This window comes from Rhinatrema bivittatum, chromosome 1, assembly GCF_901001135.1.
Source record: "Rhinatrema bivittatum chromosome 1, aRhiBiv1.1, whole genome shotgun sequence".
NCBI lineage: Eukaryota > Metazoa > Chordata > Amphibia > Gymnophiona > Rhinatrematidae > Rhinatrema > Rhinatrema bivittatum.
The window spans coordinates 139,287,065-139,306,781 of NC_042615.1; the positions used below are offsets into that span (position 1 = coordinate 139,287,065).

Consider the following 19,717-nt stretch of genomic DNA (forward strand, 5'->3'; position numbering starts at 1 on the left):
AAACTCAGCCAAAGATGAGATTTATGCAGTGCTCTCTCAATCTAGCTTGATGTTACCCAGGTAGAGAGTCCATCAAGCTAGGTTGAGAGAACATTGCTCAAATCTCATCTTTGGGTGAGTTTCCTCACTCCGAAGGTCATCAAATCTTCACAAGAGAGCCCTGTGCTGTTCGTACGTCTCACTTTGAATGTCAAAGTGGCCCCTAACCCCTACACTAATACCTAAACCTCACCTCGAGTTACTAGGTGGGCTTCCCATAGAGATATAAATTAGGGATGCGCATTCATTTCAAATGAATGTGCAATACGCAACGTATAGGTCCCTATTCATTGCATTCATGGGTCCACAAAACATATGGCAAACCCCCACAAATGCAACATATCACTAACTAATAACCCCCTCCCCCCTAAGACTTGCCAAAAGTCCCTGGTAGTCCAGCGGGGGTCTTGGAGTGATCTCTTGCACTCGGGCCATCGGCTGCCAGTATTCAAAATGGCACCGATAGCCTTTGCCCTTACTATGTCACAGGGGCTGCTGGTTCCATTGGTTGGCTCCTGTCACATGGTTAGAGCACAAGATGGTACCCTACCATGTGACAGGGGCTGACCTATGGCACTGGTAGCCTCTGTGACATAGTAAGGGCAAAGGTTATCAGTGCCATTTTGAATACTGGTAGCCGATGGCCCGAGTGCAGGAGATTGCTCCAGGACCCCCGCTGGACCACCAGGGACTTTTGGCAAGTCTTGGGGGGGGGGGGGGGAGGGGAATCAGGAGGGTGGGGGGTTGTAGTTAATTAAATTTAAAGGGTTTTTTTTTTGTTTTTCCAATTTTAATGGAAAATGAATACTGAATGCAACTAATGGATGAATCGGGTTTCCCCCTATGAAAACGGATGCAACGGATTTGGGTCCCGGCGCAATGAATACCGCATAGCAACGTATATTTGCCCTCTGCACATCCCTAATATAAATATCTATCTAGTGTGGGGGCATGATGGCTAGGGTCTCCCCCTCTCTCTCCCCCTTCCCCTCTCTCCCCCTCCCCCCCCCCCCCTCTCTCCCTCCTCCCCCCCCCCCCCCTCTCTCTCCTAGGCTGGCTCTCTGGGAGCTTCAAAACTACTAAACATGGTCCACCCAGTGGTTGTATGCAAGAAATACAACAATTCCAAAATGTATTGGAAAATGTGAAAAGTTTAGCATTTCGCATAGGTATTAGTGCACTTTGTGATAAACTGCCTATTACCATAAAACACACCCATTTTCCTATCACATGCAATATTTAGTGCATTTTGATAAATCCAGGCCATAGATTGTTACAGAGGCACAGTCTTGATTTCCTGCAGATTTACTCAGCTAGTTTATCTATTTACTCACCTCACACAAAATTCCCAGAACCTCTTATTTGTCTTGCATGTGAATCTTGACTAGATTGTAAGCTCTATGGAGAAGGGACTGTTTCTTAGAGTGTCTGTAAAGTATTGCATATGCTTTGTAGTGCTACATAACTGAATTATAATAGTTGATGCAAGAAAAGGAAATCTGCCAGCCCAGAGTCAGGAGGGCACTGGCATCTGACTATCCATCCTCTATGAGCACCCTGTATTGTTGGGTCAGCAGCATAACGATGACAGTTGTTTATAATGGAATCTCTAAATGTCTTTAGTAGTCTTTAGACAGGCTTGCCACAACAATGGCCATCACAATATGCTAGCAAACAAGTTCATGTAACTGAGAACACAACCACATGCCCCATTCTCTGAAGCTTCTCCCATCTCTTTCACTATATATGCATAGTCTAGTCCAAATGTGACTGAAGATTGCATAATAACAACTGGAGAAACCTCATATAGTACCAAAAATAGACTATTAAAATGTCTATATGGCTACTGAAAATCTGACTCCACATCTGTGGATGTCAGACAAGGTTATAATCATTGGTGACCCCAGGAGGTATGATGCTTTGATTGACTGTTAAAGCTATCATATGAGTCAGGATAAAAACGCTGGTATCCAAAGATGTTTTACCAGACCATGTTATGCTCACTGTTGTGACGCCAAGATTATGCAAAAATCTTCATGCTGTGAGTGTAACAGTCCCGACACTGCAATGTTTCGAATAAAGATTATTCATCAGGGAATCACTTTTTAGCATGGATTAAGCTCAAAAGTCTTGGCTGTATTGGTACTCAGATGTTGGTGGTCAATGCATTCCCATGGTGAAAAACTCTAGGTGCAATTTGCGGTCTCTGCACGTACGGCTGGTATGACAGTGACCTCTTTCACAGCATCCACGCCACCTCAGAGGGATACAGAACAAGGATGGAAAGACTGGAGAGAGATATCCAATCTTGGGAGGGAAAAGGCTGAGTTGCAAGCTTCTCTTCTATCTCCCATATGATGCCTTCTGTGAGGGACTTATGGCTCAACTACTGCAGCATGGTCTCCACTGCAACACCTGTCCATACCATTTAATACCATGCAGTATGTACAGCACATGCAGTGCAATGGTTTGGCACAATGACATTCAAATAGAACTTGTGGGGTTAGACTTATATGCTGTGCAAAGTACTTGGAACTTGTGGGGATAGACTTATATACTGTGCAAGGTACTTGAAACTTGTGAGATTATAACTCATACTGTATACTGTGCACCTTTGCTTTGAAAATACATGTTCTTGTTGAAATAAATGTGGATTGTTTTTGGACGTGCTCATATACACTCTTTCATATACATCTAGCATCCTTTCACTTACATCAGATCTTCGTAAGGATTATGATGATCAAATTTCTTCCTTACAGACTCAGGTATCAATGGAATCATATGAAACTAAACTATCGGAGTTGAAACAATCCATTGAATCTTTTCATTTTGAATTGAAGCAATTGAAATTTAAAAACTTTAAGCAAGATAAGAATGATTATGTTAATGGTTTACCCCTGGCAAGCTCCATAACGTAAGGGAGGTGTTAGAAAAAAGGTAACTTTTGATTCATCCTCTGAAGATTCTTTGGATGATGATCTACATAGGGGTCAGTCTTATTCAAATAATTTTTTAGATGATACCAGCCACAGGAGGGGCAGACCTGTGCTCTGCAGAGGGGATTTCTAACATTCACAAAGCCCCATGCATCTACATGATCGATCGAGACCATACATGAACAAAAAAGGGGTGCTTCGATGAATTCCTCCTCAAGGAATGTATTGAATTTATCTAAGTGGGTGCGTACCCCAACTGAATTACATATTTTTGATAGAGGTTTATCTTTTGACCCTACTACTTTTTCTATTTTTCAGTTTTATGTTTATTCATTTCATCAATTCAAGCAGGACAATCTTATTAACAATAAGTCATTTTCCCAAAAGGAAATTCTATGTGCAGGGCATGTAATATTGGGAGAAAAATAGGAATCAAACATTCAAAGAAATCAGCTTAACGTGAGATTGACTACCTTATATCATGGCTCTAAGTAGACCTGATTTTTCCAGGAGAAGAAATCAATATACTCCTGAAGTTAATAAAGGATTTATGCTGTTTTGGAAAAAAGAATACAAAGCATTCGTTCAATGAACAAATTATACATTTGCAAGGGTACCTTAATACAAAGGAAAACTCCAATGATATAATCTGAGGGTGGAGAGTAAGGAAACTATGTCTTCGTTCTTGGGTATCATGAGTAAAGTCCTAAAAGATATGAATTATCTGCCCATAAAAGGGTACAGAAATGTTCTTAAAGTATCTCTTTATTACTTCACTCAGTTCATATTCTGAAACAAAGGAAACAAGAAGCGTTGAATGATCATAAACTTCTGCGGTAGAGTCCTCCAGAAATTAAGTTAAATCAGCAATAGCATCAGGACTTTGATCTTGAGAGTTTTTCCCTTTATTCATAGCTGGTAGGAAAAATGACTTATTTATAGAGGGAGTTTTTCCCTCTTCATACTGCAATATTTCCAAAAAATATTTCTGAAGAGTTTGGTAGGCGTTTTCACCTATAACATTAAGGGAATTCAAAAATCGGAGATTTAAATGCTGAGTGTAATTTTCTAAATACTCCAACCTTCTAGAGCAGTTACCAAAATCTTTAATCAATTTTACATTACAAGATTGGGTCTCAGAAGCTATAGCCTCCAGGGCCCTCATCTGAGACTGTAGTTCCCTGTATTTCTCCTCCCATTTCACCTCAAAAGTGTCCACCTTCGTAGTAAGGTTCTTGATCTTCACCTGACAATCTTGTAAAGAACAGTCAAACCCAGCAACAAGGTCCCATAAGGCATCTAGAGTGACTATTGCTGGCTTAGGTGGTAGATGAAAAGTCTCAACCAAAGCTCCATAGATGACAGTCTTTGGAACACTTTTTGCCGGCTCTGCAAAAGCCCTTTTGAGCTCTCCCTCAGACTCAGCCGGGAAGGAGGTGGCTGGACACACAGCTGCTTCATTGATATCCAACACTGCTGATAAAGATGGGGACTGCAGGGGTACCAGGGGCTGAACTCCACTCTCTCCCCCCCCCTGCAGTCGCAAAAGGCGCGTCACCGCCCTGCGCCATGGTCAGAGTTGAAGCAGGGCCGGCGGAAGCAGAAGATCTGGAGGGCTCAAGGAAACTTCCCCAGGTGAAGCCGGTGCTTCCTCACCGGTTTTCACAGTGGGGTCTAATGCCCCCTCAATTGTGGCCGATCCAGAGGTGAAGGTAGTGATCAACCACCATAAGGAAGAGGAGAATCCAGGGGGTAGATTCGGACCTTCCCTTTATGTTTGAATGGCATCTTAAAGGTAATACAGCTGAGTGGAAATAAGGAGCAATTGAGCAAAGGAGCATCTTGCCTCCATTGACCCTACTACTAAATATGATTCTTTTGAAATTCAGGTTTGTCTTTTTCGCTTTTTGTGTACATTAAAGTTACATTATTTTTTTTGTGATACTATTATTAGCACTGATGGTAAGCAAGAAGTCAATATGGATCCCTGTTGGTCCTTTTGATCCATTAATCTTGGCATTTGAAAAGCTAGTAGAAAATGATTTGCACGCTTTTGAGTATTGTCCTCTTAAGCCATCATATAAAAATTTGTCAGTACAAAAATGGAAGGCAGTACGTTTTTTGTTGGAGGATCAAAATATAGTAATTAAGCCAGACGATAAAGACAGCTGCATAGTAATTTTGGATTGAAATGATTATATTGTTGAGATGGTTTGTCAGTTATCTGGTTCAGTGTACTATGTGAAATTGCTGGAAGATCCTACCCCCAGTATTAATGGAAGAGATTTCAATGCTTGTGTCCATTGCTTTATCATGGAAAAGGAAGCTAATTTTTTGATAGAAAAACATCCTGTTATACCAACATTTTATATATTGCCTAAGATTCACAAATCTGTTACCAATCTTCCTGGTCAACTGAATGTTGTGGGCACAGGATCCATTTTGGAACCATTATTGATATTTGCAGACAAGCTCCTGCGCCCGTTTGTACTTTAGAACACTCTTATGTTTGTGACTCTTCCAAATTATTAGAATGTTTGCATAATGTACCTGCTTGTTCAGAAAGGATCATATTAATCACACTAGATACTGAATCCTTGTACTCAAATATCCCTCAAGCTGAAGTATTTGTAATCGTTCAAGAGACAATAAACAGTTGGGGCTGGTACGAGTTCCAACTATTTTTAGTGGAGTTAGCATCCCTGTTGACAAAATTTTTTTGTGTTCCAAGGAGACTTCTACCAGCAAATTAAAGGTACGGCAATAGCGGCCACCATGGCCCCCGATGTAGTATGTCGATATGCATCATCTTTTGAGGAAATCTTTTTCTATTTTAGCATGTTTTGGATTCAGGTGTTGCTGTCACTTCGCTATACAGATGATATTTTTTTAAATTTGGCATGGGGATTAGGGCTCGTTTAGTCCTTTTTTGATTACTTGAATACATATGACCATAATTTATGTTTTACTTATACAGTTGACTCCTCTCAAATAACTTTTTTGGATATGTGGGTGATTCATTCTAGTTCAGGTTATGAAACAACTTTGTATAGAAAGACGACAGATTGTAATTCTTTGTTAAAAAATGATAGTTGCCACCCATGTTGAATGAAAGAGGGGATACTGGTGAGTCAATTCTTTCGACCTTGCCAGTTGTATTCATCCCTTGAGGACTTTAAACAAGCAGCATGTTACTGATCTGTTGCTAGGGGTTAGCAATCTGTTATTGATCTGTTGCCTGATGGGAGGAGCAATCAGATAGTAGTAGCAATCTGTTGTTATATGAGAGTTGAGGGTGGATCCTTGGACCAGTGGCAGATGACCACGCCCTCGGGGGATGATTCTGACAGGGACCACCGGGTCAGGCTCAGAGTTAGGAGACAAACACACACTAGTTCTTTTGTTAGACAGTATACTGAACCACCAGAGATGGCAGTAGTGAGCTGGTAAGCCCGGCTGGGCTGTAGTTCCTCAGATACTGGAACAGCGATCCCTGGAGGCTGAGCTGAAGAAAGAGACTGAGATATAGTGAGTAGGCAGAGTATGCAGATGGTAACACTCACACAATGTCCCAATGCAGCCCAGGAGCTAGAAAGTATAGGCCCTCGAGGAGCGAGTACCTGGTTCCAGGGAAAGCTCAGAGAGAACGATGGTAACTCACTGATGTAGCTGATATAGTTGGTAGTGAAGACTTCCAGGCAGAAGAGTATACGAAGCGAGTCTGGGATCAGGGCCCTCGAGGAGCGAGTACCGATACCAGACTGTCACCTGAAAAAACAAAGAGAGAGCGAGGCCCCCGAGGAGCGGGTACCTCTGGTAAGTCCAAGGAGGCAGAGTTGCTTAGGTAGCGAAACCCTTTGCTAACTTGATGTGTTAGTAAATTCCAAGACCCTAAATATCCATCGCGGGTGACGTCATCTTCGGGGGACGCCCCCGAGGTTCGTGCCAATGCTGGTACTTCAATCGGGGCCGTGCGCGCGACCCTAGGCCTCCAGGAACATGGCGATTGCAGCGTTGAGCCGGTCCGGGAACGCCCGAGAACAAGTGGCAGAAGAACGCCGCGGTAGCCAGTCTTCCCACGGACGGAGAGGGAGGCGCCAGAGAGGTAAGGAGGGCGGAGAGAGGGCGTCGGGCACCGACGGACACAACACAGCAGTAATGAGTACAGCTTTTTTGGAAAAGGGATATCCATGGAAAATGATAAAACAGGTATATAAGGGGGGATATTTTTGTGACTGTGATTTGTTGTCAAAGAAGAAACCTTTTGTTTCTACTGACAGAGTAGTTTGTGTTCTGCCACATACTCCAGTCGCACATAAGGTGGTTGGCATTATTAAATCTCATTGGTCTTTTAAAAGGATTCACTGCAGTAACTTAAAAAATGGATGTATGGAGGCGCCTTTAGTCTAACATTCTATTGAGGCTGGACATGACAGCTTAGTTTGCGGATTTTTACCATACAACAGGTGTGTTTACATTAAAGATGAGGAGATTCACCTTGACATTTGATTAAAATAGAACAAAAATGGATTCATCTGTTGAACTCGATAATACAAGTGGGGCTTTACTATAAGATTGACGGGGGGTTTTTCTTGTATTTTTTCATCGGTTGAACTTGATAATACCAGTGGGGCTTAACCAGAGGATTGACTGGGGGGTTTTCTTGTAAACAAGTTTGTTTATTTTTTTGACTTTTGATGTCTGAGGGAAGATGATGCTGAATTGACATTCCTGATAATATAACTGTGACTGGCCGTTGCAAATATGTGGTGGCCAATTATTGGTACATTTGTAAGTTGACATTTGGTTTATAAACGTAACTGGATAGAATGGCTGGCCACCTATCAATGGTTGTTTGCTTTGAGAAGGTGAAAGTTTGGTGTTTAAATGCATTGTCTGCACTGGTAAGAATACATTGAGATTCTTAAATGTTTTTAGGGGATTGATAAGTGATTCGATTTGGGATTAGCCCTTTTTATCTTGTTTTTTCTTTTGGTTTATTTCTATGGGCTTGTCGTTCAGAGACGTTGACAATGAAGTAAGATATATAGCGATTTTCCTCGCATCTGTTCTTTTAGGAAGCAATTCTAATATTAATTTTTTTTGAGGAGCTTTGGCAGATTGCGTTATGCAGTGGGTACTGTTATTTTGAATTTATCTGAATATATATATTCCTTTGTTTCAGAAGGGTTCCTTAACGTTTTGTGTCCAACGGATTGAGAGTATTTATTGTGCATCTTTGTTGGGTTCAGATATAAACCTTTTGGTAAGTTTTATAGTGGGTATAGTTGGGGACTTTAGGTGAATGTTATATTGGATTATAATGTTTTTCATTTGTGATTTTTGTAGTTCCCCTGAAGAAGCCTCGTTTTGAGGCAAAACTTGGGCCCTGGTCAGGAGCTTGTGATATTACAGTTTGTGATATCATCAATTGAAAGAAAAGGGATTTGTGATGCCACGACTCTTGTGATGTCATTGCACTAGCAATTGAAGTTTGTTGGGATATATTTCCCTGCATTGAGGATTGTTAACCCTAGAGATGCTTTACATCTGTTATTGAATAAATATTTAAAAGGATGCTAGATGTATATGAAAGGGTGTTAAATGTATATGCTTTTAAAATAACATTGTGGAGATAATACATTTGGTGTGGGTGGGATTAAGTTTTATAGGTTTGATGTATGCCATTGGTAAGTGAGAAAGCACTTTGGGTGTGTATATGAATGCTTTTTATGATGGTTTTATGGGATATGATAAAAATGCTTGAAAAGAATGTTATTTGGATGATGCCAATATGCTATGTATATTCGCTACTTTAATTATTGAAAGTTTTCTATCATTGGTAAATAAATATTGATGACTGAAATTGATGAATGCACTTTGCCCCATAATATATTAATATGTACATATAAAACATATTTCATTTTTGTCTATTGTGCTTTTTGTGTGAGTATACTGCATCCACTCATTCAGAATCCTCGTAAAGACACACATTTCCAGATTGTGAATGTCATATCTGTTACAAATTGAAACAATCCCTTTAAACTCTCCAGTGTCATCCTATCAATGAGAATTAATCTAGTATCTGTTAGGGATGTGCAGCAGGGATGGATTCGTCCCATTCGGTATTTGTATTTGTCGGGACCCAAATCCGTTGCATCCGTTCTCGGGGGACCCCGATCCATTCATTAGTTACATATGTATTTGTTTCCCAAAAAAAACCCCATCCCAACCCTTTAAGTTTAATTTACTACAACCCCCCACCCTTCTGACCCCCCCAAGACTTGCCAAAAGTCCCTGGTGGTCCAGCGGGAGTCCTGGAGCGATCTCCTGCACTCGGGCTGTTGGCTGCCGGTATTCACAATGGCGCCGATAGCCTTTGCCCTTACTATGTCACAGGGGCTACCGGTGCCATTGGGTGGCAGCCGACAGCCCAAGTGCAGGAGATTGCTCCAGGACTCCCGCTGGACCACCAGGGACTTTTGGCAAGTCTTGGGGGGGTCAGGAGGGTGGGGTTTATTCGTTAGTGATACATTGTATTTGTGGGGGTTCGCCATACATTTCGTGACCCCCACGATTACAACTAATATGGCATATACGCTGCGGATTGCCAATACGTTGCAAAAGAATGCACACCCCTAGTATCTGTTTATGTGATAAATAGCAACAAATGTATAAAAATACAGACGTGTACTGGTGTGTGATTATTTATGACCATGTGTACAGCAAACACAGTGTAAATGCTTATGACAAAGGCATTTCACAGAGAAGGAGAATAGCAGCTTTTCATTTCTGGATTACAAAGAAATCATTCATACCATATAATGTATAAGAATCTTTAGGAGACTGTGATATGACGTGTTTTCAAAATGAATTTTCTTATTCCAAGTCAATAATTAACATGAAAAACTAAATCATTTAGGACAAATTGTTATTGTCTTGTACTTACATTTCCCTTGACAACATAATTTGAGTCATTCCTGATATCTCTAGCAAGGCCAAAATCACATATTTTTGTTATTCGGCCATGAGTGAGAAGAATGTTTCTTGCTGCCAGGTCTCGATGAATGCACTGACAAAGACAACCAATTCCAATTATCATCTAGCACACATTATTAACATAATACATTATGCCATAAGTCTCATTGACTACAAATAATGATATTAACATAGGAGTGTAATTTCAAAGTAGTTTCTAATATGTTATATGTAGAAAAGACTACTTGAAGAAGTCGTTAAAATCCAAATGTTTTCAATATTAAAATACACACAAGATTTGGAATTTTGGTCTACCAGAAGGCGCTCTGCTACATTCAGCCGCCTGGCCTGCAATCTGATCACTACAAAGGAGCAAAGCTTTTAGGTGCCAAAGGAAAAAAAAACTTTGATTCGATTCAAAATAAGCTCTGCTATATCTCAAAAAGGATCATCTGTACAGGTCCAAAAGTTCATACAATAAAAACAACCTATTTTGCTTTTTGGATTCTGTCTCAATTAGCACAAGTTTGAAATCTCTGAGCAGCAAAGGCGCGTCAAGCCTTTGGCCTTGTAGTTGTCCACTTGCCTTTCACTAACATGCAGTCTTCACAGGCAGCTGCCAAAAATGGTTTCAAGAAGAAAACGGAGAAAAACCGTGAGAATATCGATTAAGGAAGATTAGGCTGAAATGTCATTGCTTTTCTGTAGATTACTGAACACAGCCTCATTCCACTCTAGATGGTAAAAAGAAGGGAAAGGTAGCGATGTGTGGGAGGAAGTGGTGGGGAGGAGGAGGAGGAGGAAGGCACCCTCGGTTTCTCATAATAGCACTTACATTTTTAGAGGCAAGGAAGCTCATGCCCTTTGCAACCTGGTAAGAAAAATTTAATAGATCTTCAATATCCAGAGCAGATTCATCTTCCTCGGGCAGAGCTATGGTAACATCTCGATCTATGTATAATCCTAACCAACACACAAGGAGAGCTCATGAATAGATTATCTAAGTCTAAATCATTCAGTTAAAGCATCTAAAATATAGTAGCATTACCCGGTCAACACTTCCCACCAAACATTTTGGGAAAAAATTAATTTCTTATTTAAGCTTTTTTCTACGTGTTCTTCTTTCTTACTCAGTCTTTTATAGCATTTGACAGCAAGAGAAACTGAACTGTTCTATTTCTCTAAAATGGGTATTATATGAGTGGTGCCAAGCAAATGCAGATTTCCCCGCCAAAGTGTTTCTCTTTTTAAAACTTTTTATAAATAACTCATGTAAAATACAGAACACAACAATTCAAAACACAGAGACAAGGTAGAACACATACACAGGGAAATCTCACATTGCCACAGTACCACAAGGTCACTCTTCTCTTAACCAACAAATTCACATTTAAATAACTGCATTTACAATATACATTCCATGCTAGAACCTATAACCACAAATATTATATTAAATAAAACCCTGCATTTCATTTTTAACGTAATCTGTAAAAGGTTTCCAAAACTTTGCAATATCAGAAATATGTAACCTTGCAGGTAAACTGTTCCATTGAATAGGAATTCCATAAACTTTGGAGCCTCAATTCAAACACTGGGCTTATTAGGGGGCTTCCAACATTTGACTAGACTATGCCTTGCTATGACTAGGAAATAGTTACTAGCTGGACCCCTTTTAGTTTCTGCGGGCATGGGCATAGAGATGGTGAACAAATAATACCACAGCTGGCAATTTTCAACATCTGCAAGTAGCTCCAGGTTTTCTGTCAGGATGCACTGGTGTACTCCTCTAGCTTTCCTTTGAATGTGATGCATTAGGCTGGCCCTGGAGATATCATTTTCATTTCTGCCAGCTGAAGGCACTTCCAATATGGTTTCTCTGAACCCTGCCACAAATCACGTCACCACATCTCTCAAGGGAGAAAACTGATCAGTTAAATACCAGTAGCACCTAATGCAGCAGACTCTCCCTTACTTTACATATGTATTTGGCCCATTTACAGCAAGACTGATCTCTTGTTTCTGGCTGTGATTGCTATTGAGGTCTGTAATTGGCCACACTACCATCTTTGGGCCAGCGCTCCCCTCAAAATATTTCTACTTCATTCTGCAGAGACCATCTCTTAGGATAGCAATGCAGTTCAACTTCTCTGCTGATTTGGTGCTTAATCTCTGCAGTGAGACTGACAAGTTGAGATACCAATTGGTGGCAGCTGTGGTGTGGATACCTGCTCAGTTCATTTCAGAGGCAGCAGTAATCTAGTGGTTACAACACTAAACCAGGAGTCAGGAGAATATCTTGCAGACCTGTTTCGGTTTCCCCTCTACTACTCTGTGTGACCATGAGAAAGTCATTTTCTCTCTTTCTGTCTTTTTAATCGCCTTTGGAAATTGTCTTGAAGGTGCCCAAAAAATTGTCAGATCACATATCCTAGAGTTATGTTTGAGTATTAAACCTTAAAGCACATCTACATCATCTCTGCATGGAAGGAAATCTAAAAAAAAAATAATACAAACTAACACAATTATGTTGATTTGTTTGTTTACAAATAAGACATTTACTGAATCTCTGAAAATTGTTACAAGGGAATATTTTATGTAAGGAACAGCTTACATAGTGGATTATTTACCTGTCCTCACTGATCTTTTTTTGTCTGCTTTTGTTGGAACATAAGGCACTCCAGGCTTCATATCCATGTATTCATTGATGCCATCACTGTACAAAGACAGAGGGCAACAAACAGTCAGAGCTTACTATATAAAACTGTATTGTAATACTTAAGCTTCAGAAATAATTTCAACATATTTTGAAATAAAATAGGAAAAGCAACAAAATTATTAGTAAAAATCAATCAAACCTTGCCTTTATTCAGCTAGCAGAATAAAGTGATGGCAAATACAAGCAGGAAAGACTAAGATTAATAACATGAAATGTAGAAATAAAAATGTATATAATCTGGACTTTACATGGGTGTCAGAATGGGGAGGGTCACCCAGGCTCTGCTCCACTTGGATTTTTGGGCCACTGTCTCAGAAGCAATGTTATTGCTGCTGCTGCCGCTGGAGGCATCCCATGGATTTCTCCCTAACTCATGCTGGTCTTGCAAGAAAGGAAGAACAGTGTGAGAATACAGGCATTCGCATAGGTGCCCATATTCATGCTCTGTTCTGTAGGGAATATCCCAATGTTTGCTGACAGGACAAGCAGCTTAGACTCTCTGGCATCAGTAAAAATGGACATTGGCCTGTTTAGCTATGTGCAGCCAAAGACAGATATGAGAGAGAGACTTTGCAGTTGCTGTATATGTGACCAGAATGACAGATTTATATGCCCCTCCAGCCTAGATGGCACCCAGTGAGGCCAAGAGAAAACACAAAGACAATTGGTACTCTCTGAATCTGGGATGCCAGAACATTAGGGACCTCTTTTTATGGATCTGGGGTCAATCTGAAAACAGGACTTATCAGTGCACTGTTTGATGTGAACAGCTGGCAGTCATTAGGCTGACTGCTTGCTGAATCTGGAGAAAAAAGGACCTGGAAAAGGGTGTGAAAATCAGCCTACCAAAGCCTTAATTGTATATTCACCTGACTATGCATGAAGCTGATGAATTATGCATTGGTAAGCCCTTAAAAGCAGCAGGGTTCAAGGGTTCATCCATTCAGGGTCATTATCGATTGATCATGAAGCATCTTGGGGAGAAGGCACTTGCAGAGACAAAGGGCACAGCAGTGCAAGTCCCACCACTACAGGTATTCAAGATTGGACAGCTGAACAGCCCCCCCTGTTGCTTCAATGACAGAAACTGTCCTCTCTACCTCCTTGCTGAAGACCTGAGAAGGGAGAGACTGCTAGACCGAAAACCCAGAGAGTGTATGTCGCTGAAGTCCCATATTGGTGAGAAACTGTGGGCTCTAATCCCGGTTTAATGGATGAAGAAGTTAAGGCTCTTTAGCAGTTTATATATGCAAGTCCAGGCATGAGGAATGTGAAGCTAGCATTAATTCTGTATTCTGATAATCATTGGATGTCAAGCATGCTTTCATAACTATTGTTTTCTTATTTTTTGTTTCCCTAATGATGTGCTGTCCTTGTATTAGTGTCATTATGGGAGCCCCTGAATAAATAATATTTTCCTCAAACAGTTTGATAGATTCTCTAACAGACTGACAGGAGGACTGCTGGTGAATAAAGGAGTTAAAAGGGGATGGACTAGGAAATCCTAACTCTTTTCCCTACAGTTCTTCCTGTCTTGCAAGACCAGCCTTAGATGGGAAGAAAGCCATCTGATGCCTCCAGCAGCAGAGTTTCCTGAACAGATTCAGATGTCTGCACTAAAGGCAGGTAAGGAACTGGTCGAGGTGGTGAGAATCTGAGGCTGGAGGCAAGCTTGCTGGGGGAAGGGTTTATGAAGCTGGAGGTTGGCTGAGGGTCTGAAGTCAAAAGGCTGGTTGGGAGATGTCGAGGGAAAGTCTGAAGCTGAAGGCTGGCTAGATGGAGGAGTGGTCCTATGAGGTTGGCTTAGGGAATGGATGTCTGAAGCTGGAGGCTGGCTTGGGGAGACAGGAGTGGTCATCTGAGGCTGGAGGCTAGCTGGGGCAAGTTGAGGCTGACTGGCTTTGAGATGGAGTCAGGGCTGGAAGCTGACTGGCTGCTATGCACAGGGGAAAGAGAAAGAATCAAAGGCTACTGGAGCCGGGGAAAGCAAAGTACCACAAAGAAGAGCGGGTATGGGAAGTGTTGTGTTAGGGCCACGAAGCCCATGTTGTTTTTATGGATGGTGATACAATGCTAGGGATTATTAGGAAAGGAATGGGGAATAAAACAGAGAATATCATAATGCATCTGTAGGTTCCCAATGCTCCCGTGCTAGAATAATGTTTTCACAAAAACTGAAAAATTTCTAAGTTATGTGCATTATTTTATTTGCATAGAATTTACTATGCATTAGCTGCTTTATATGCAATATGCAAATCCTGTAACAGGGTCGGATTTCATGCAACAACAAAGCATAATATTGTAAATATTAGCATAAATCTCCGCATGTCCACTTACATACACAAATATTGTCCCTCAAATAGATTTGAAAATTAGGCTCCTGAGGGACAGCATTTCTATGCATAAATGGACACATGGATATTTATGCTAGTATTTTATGTTTGCTACTGTATGTATGCTTCAGTACGTGCAAATATTTCCAATCCAAGAAAACACATACTTTCTCCAATCATTTAATAAATATACACACGTATATTCTAGCTGTACACAAATATGTATGCATAATAACCCCGATTTATACATGAAGGCAGGTATTTTATAAAGTATGTGTGAATACCATTTTGAAAATAGTTACTTGCTGAATTATCAGTTCATTGATACCTCTGTCAGTTCTCCCAGTCTATCTCCTGTTCACCTAGATCCTCTAGCACTTCACCCTGAACCCTCACCAGTTCACCCAGACCTCGCACCTAAAAACTGCAGAAAACAGGCAAGTCTGGTTTAACTGGCACAAATATGTTTGCTAATCTATACACCTATGTCTCTAACAAAATAGTAACTACTGTGCGAATTCTGAATCCCACCCTGGAATGCCCCAGCCTGCCTCTTTTTTCCCACCAATAAAATGTACGCGTCATACTGGAAATATGCGTGCACTCTTGATGGTTATAAAATAGCATATCTGTGAGTACATGCTACTTTCCCTCGTGTATGCTATTTTTACATGAAAATCTCTTTGAAAATTTACTGCTGTATGTGTAGCTCACATAAATTATACCTTCCAAAGACAAGCTGTAACTTTATACGAGTTAATCTATGTGAAAACTGGACCAATTACCTGAACATTTTCAAAGCAAATGTATGCATATGCATATAAGTTTGCTTTCAAAATGCTGCTTATGCGCGTAACCCCGAAAACCTGTCCCTCGTGAGCCGAGCCTATTTTGCATAGGCTCGGCGACGCGCGCAAGCCCCGGGACACAGGTATGTCCCGGGGCTTTGAAAAAGGGGCGGGTGCTGGTCTGGGGGCGGTCCTGAGTCCTCCGGCTCAGTGGCCGTGCCGGGGGATGGCGCGCCGGCAGCTGGCCGGCGCGCGCAAGTTATGCCTGCCAGGCCAGGCAGGCTTAACTCCTGAAATAAAGGTAGGGAGGGGATTTAGGTAGGGCTGGGAGGTGGGTTTGATAGGGGAAGGGAGGGGAAGGTGGGGGGGAATGGCCTTGGAGGGAACGGGGAACGGCCTTGGAGGGAACGGCAAAAGCCATTGAGGCTCCCCTAGGGCTCGGCGCGCGCAAGGTGCACAAGTGTGCACCCCCTTGCGTGCGCTGACCCCAGATTTTATAACCTGCGCACGGCTGCGCGCGCATGTTATAAAATTGAGCGTACATTTGTGTGCATCGGGTAGCGCACACAAATGTAGGCCATGCGCGCAAGTTATAAAATCTGCCCCTGTGTGTGTACAAATTACACACAGACCATATCACTACCCACAGAAGTCTAAAATTACCCTCCTAAAACACCATAAAATTACTCTCATAAATGCAAAACAAAAACACCAACCAACCGTACAGAATAAATCAAAAACTAAAGACACATGTAAAAGCCAGACAACGTAACATCCTCTCCTAAAGTCCGCCACTCCCAAAGATAGACCTGGGCCATGTCAATCTACTACCACATTTTCCTACCTCAAAAGTCAACCCAGAAAACTTAGAACCACATTCATTATCAAAACACTGCAAATTCTCAGTATCCTCTTTAATGCTGCATCAGATTAACAAATCACTAGACCCACTGTAAACTGAATGTTAACAGCCAATTGCCTCCCTAAATAGGGTAATCTTAACTAACATTCTAAAATATGAGTAATCTGATCTTACTCTGGTCTCAATAAGTAGTTTGTTTCACAAATGTGCCTTGTAGCCATTAGTCTGGCTTCCTTCAGAGGCTGTTTTACTAACTGTGAGGCCTGTGAAAATCAAAAGGCCTGAGTGGGAGAATAGCAATTTAATTTATCTTATGGATGTCCTGAATTCAATCCTCTAATACCTTAAAGGTCGAACAGAAATAGATTCTGTAGCTAATAGGTAGCTAGTATAATGATCTTAAAACAGGCATTAGCCTTTTCCTGCTGTTACAGCCAAGTAAGGATTTATTTATTTATTTATTATTCATTACAGCTATTTATATTCTGCCCAATTTCCAAAATGTTCTGCACGGATTACAAGCTGTAAAATCATAAAAAAAATATAGGACAGATAAATCTGATTTACAAGACATAACATTTATAGCAAACTTGCTTCAAAAAAATATGACAATCTTTAAACTTACTCTCAAAAAGATACCAGGAAATACCCATGAGCTATATTTAAAACATCCAATCAGGTCAATAATGCTTCCTGAAAAAGATATGTCTTTATCATTTTCTAAATAATTTTAGGACTTCAATTTGATATAAAAATAGTGGTTGGGTATTCCACAATATTGGGGCTATTCTGTAAAAAACCTGCCTACAAGTTTCCTTCAGTCATACCTCCTCAGACTCCAGGGACAGGCAATAAGTGAGAATTTGCTTACTGTAAAGCACGAGCTGGCTTGTACCATTTAGGTAGGCAGGACTATGATTGTCATATAATAGACATAAGGTCAGTACCAGAATTTTGAACTTTATGCATTGTTCTTTAGGGAGCCAGACAACTATCCAGTAACTAATCTGGCCACCGCATTTTAGAGCAGCTGCAAAGCTCTCAGAAAACAGCTCGGCAGACCAATATATAAGGCATCAAGGTCATCGATTGTAGGCATATTAAATGCTTGAATTTCTGATCTGAAATCCTGTCTCTCTAAGACACATTTTAGTTTTCAGCTTAAAGAAACCATTTCTTATGAATGATTTTATTTGAGACTGAAAAGAAAATGAAAACCTAGATTTTTAACTTCCTCAGAAAATGATATGATATGGTAAAATCCTGAAATGAGAAATTAGGTAATGAATACATGACACAACTGGCCGAATTTTAAAACGGCCCGGGGGTTACGCGCGTGGCCGGGCCTTGCGTGCAGTGTGCGCATTTTCAAGGGGACTTGGCCACGCACGTAACCCCCGTTACACGCAGAATTGCCGGGCCCAGAGAAAGGGGCGGTCCGGGGCGGGGCGGGGCTGGAGGCAGCCGGTACAGCAGCCATTTGCTGCTGTGCCGGGGAAGCGCACGTCGGCAGCCTGCCAGCGCGCACAAGTTGCTACTGCTCCTAAAAAGGAGCGAGAGGTAAAATAAAAAATTTGGGGTTAGAAAGGATGGGGGAGGGGAGGAGAGGGGAAAAGGGGGGGGGGGAGAAGGTCAGTTAGGTGGGTTGAAAGGTTCCCTCCCAGTCCGCTCCTTAATTGGAGCGGACTGGGAGAGAACTGGGAGAAGCTCGATCTTGTTGCCGCACGGAGGTTGCACAATTTCTCCCCTCCTTGCCCCCGCCCCCTCCCTTTTCATTAGATTTCTCCTCGAATCAAAAGTCAGACCCTGCCCTCCCCCCACTCTTGGACCATCTCTTACCTACAACATAATCCCTGGTGGTCTGGTGGGCCCCCCACCCCCGGCCCCACCTTACCTCAGAAAGTCACCCTGGTTGTCCAGTGGGGACCCAGAGTGCCCTTTAGGCGCCGGGCCAGTCGCCGCTGCCCCATCGTGTGAGAGGTGGTGGGGGAGTGTTGCTACTGGGAGCACAGGGCTTGATTTTTGAATCTGGGAAAAATTTATTATGAAAGAGGAGGGGTCGGCAGAAAGGAGCAGGGCAACACCATGCAACTATTTTCTATTTGATTTTATTTTTTGTTTTATTCTTGGCCACCTCTAGAGGCAGCAGGCTGGGGGGGGGGGGGGGGGGAACTACTCACACCCCCGGGAGGATTTGAATTTGTCAGGGGGGTTGCTTTAGGGCCACTGGTAGCCCTTTAATGTGCGTTTTCCCGTTTCCCCACGATATTTTTGTCATTGAGTTTTTTTCATGAGAAAAAGCATCGCAGAGAAGCCACTGCAATATTTTTCGTGGGCGGGGAAAAATATTGCAGGAATGACCCCACTATGGTGTTTGTCCCCTCCCACGATAAAATATCATGGCATAATAAGTGATCCCTTGAATTATGAAGGAATATACAAAGCCAGTGGTCTCCCCCAACATTTGGACCTTGAGGGTCACAGCCCAGTCGGGTTTTTGGGTTTTACACAATGAACAGGCATGAGCTCTCAGTGTTTGCAAACAGGTCTTATGCCTGTTCATTATGAAAATCCTGAAAACTTGACTGGGTTGCAGCCCTCGAGGACCGAGTTTCAGGACCCCAGCACTACGCTGACAAATAACTCTGAGGTATGCAAAGCGAGCTCTAATTATGGCCTGAACCTGTACCATTTCTACCAAGTGGCTCTTTTCTCCCGACATCTTCTACATAATCTCTATAGTCCTTACCAGACAAACTCTTTTGAATATAGAAGATTCTTGTAAAGTGCCAGCTCCACATGATCCTCAAGCTTTGGGCAAATAAATGAATCACGTTTTCTCCTCAGATAATTCAGGAGATCTCCGTAGCAGCAGTATTCTGTGATAACTAGGGTAGGACCTGAAAATTATAATAACACTTATTTGTATCATGCAACTGGACATGCACCCATGCTGTACAATGTTGATAATTATTCAGGTATGATATGTCCCTACCTAGAAGGGCTTTGTGAGTACCAGAGGCAATGGGAGTTACAGTGAGTTGCTTCAGGTCACAAGGAATGTC

The 19,717-nt window shown here is 41.7% G+C and overlaps 1 protein-coding gene across 1 annotated transcript in view; it reads right to left on the reverse strand.

Annotated features, from left to right (window-relative positions):
- Positions 1-19,717, reverse strand: part of KIT (KIT proto-oncogene, receptor tyrosine kinase) — a 162,100-nt gene that overhangs the window by 34,371 nt on the left and 108,012 nt on the right. The window contains exons 12-15 of the mRNA XM_029587549.1: positions 19,402-19,552; positions 12,581-12,666; positions 10,789-10,916; positions 9,925-10,047 (exon numbers count right to left, since the gene is read on the reverse strand). Coding sequence (XP_029443409.1) covers positions 9,925-10,047; positions 10,789-10,916; positions 12,581-12,666; positions 19,402-19,552 — 488 coding nt within the window. The remainder of the gene's footprint in view (positions 1-9,924; positions 10,048-10,788; positions 10,917-12,580; positions 12,667-19,401; positions 19,553-19,717) is intronic.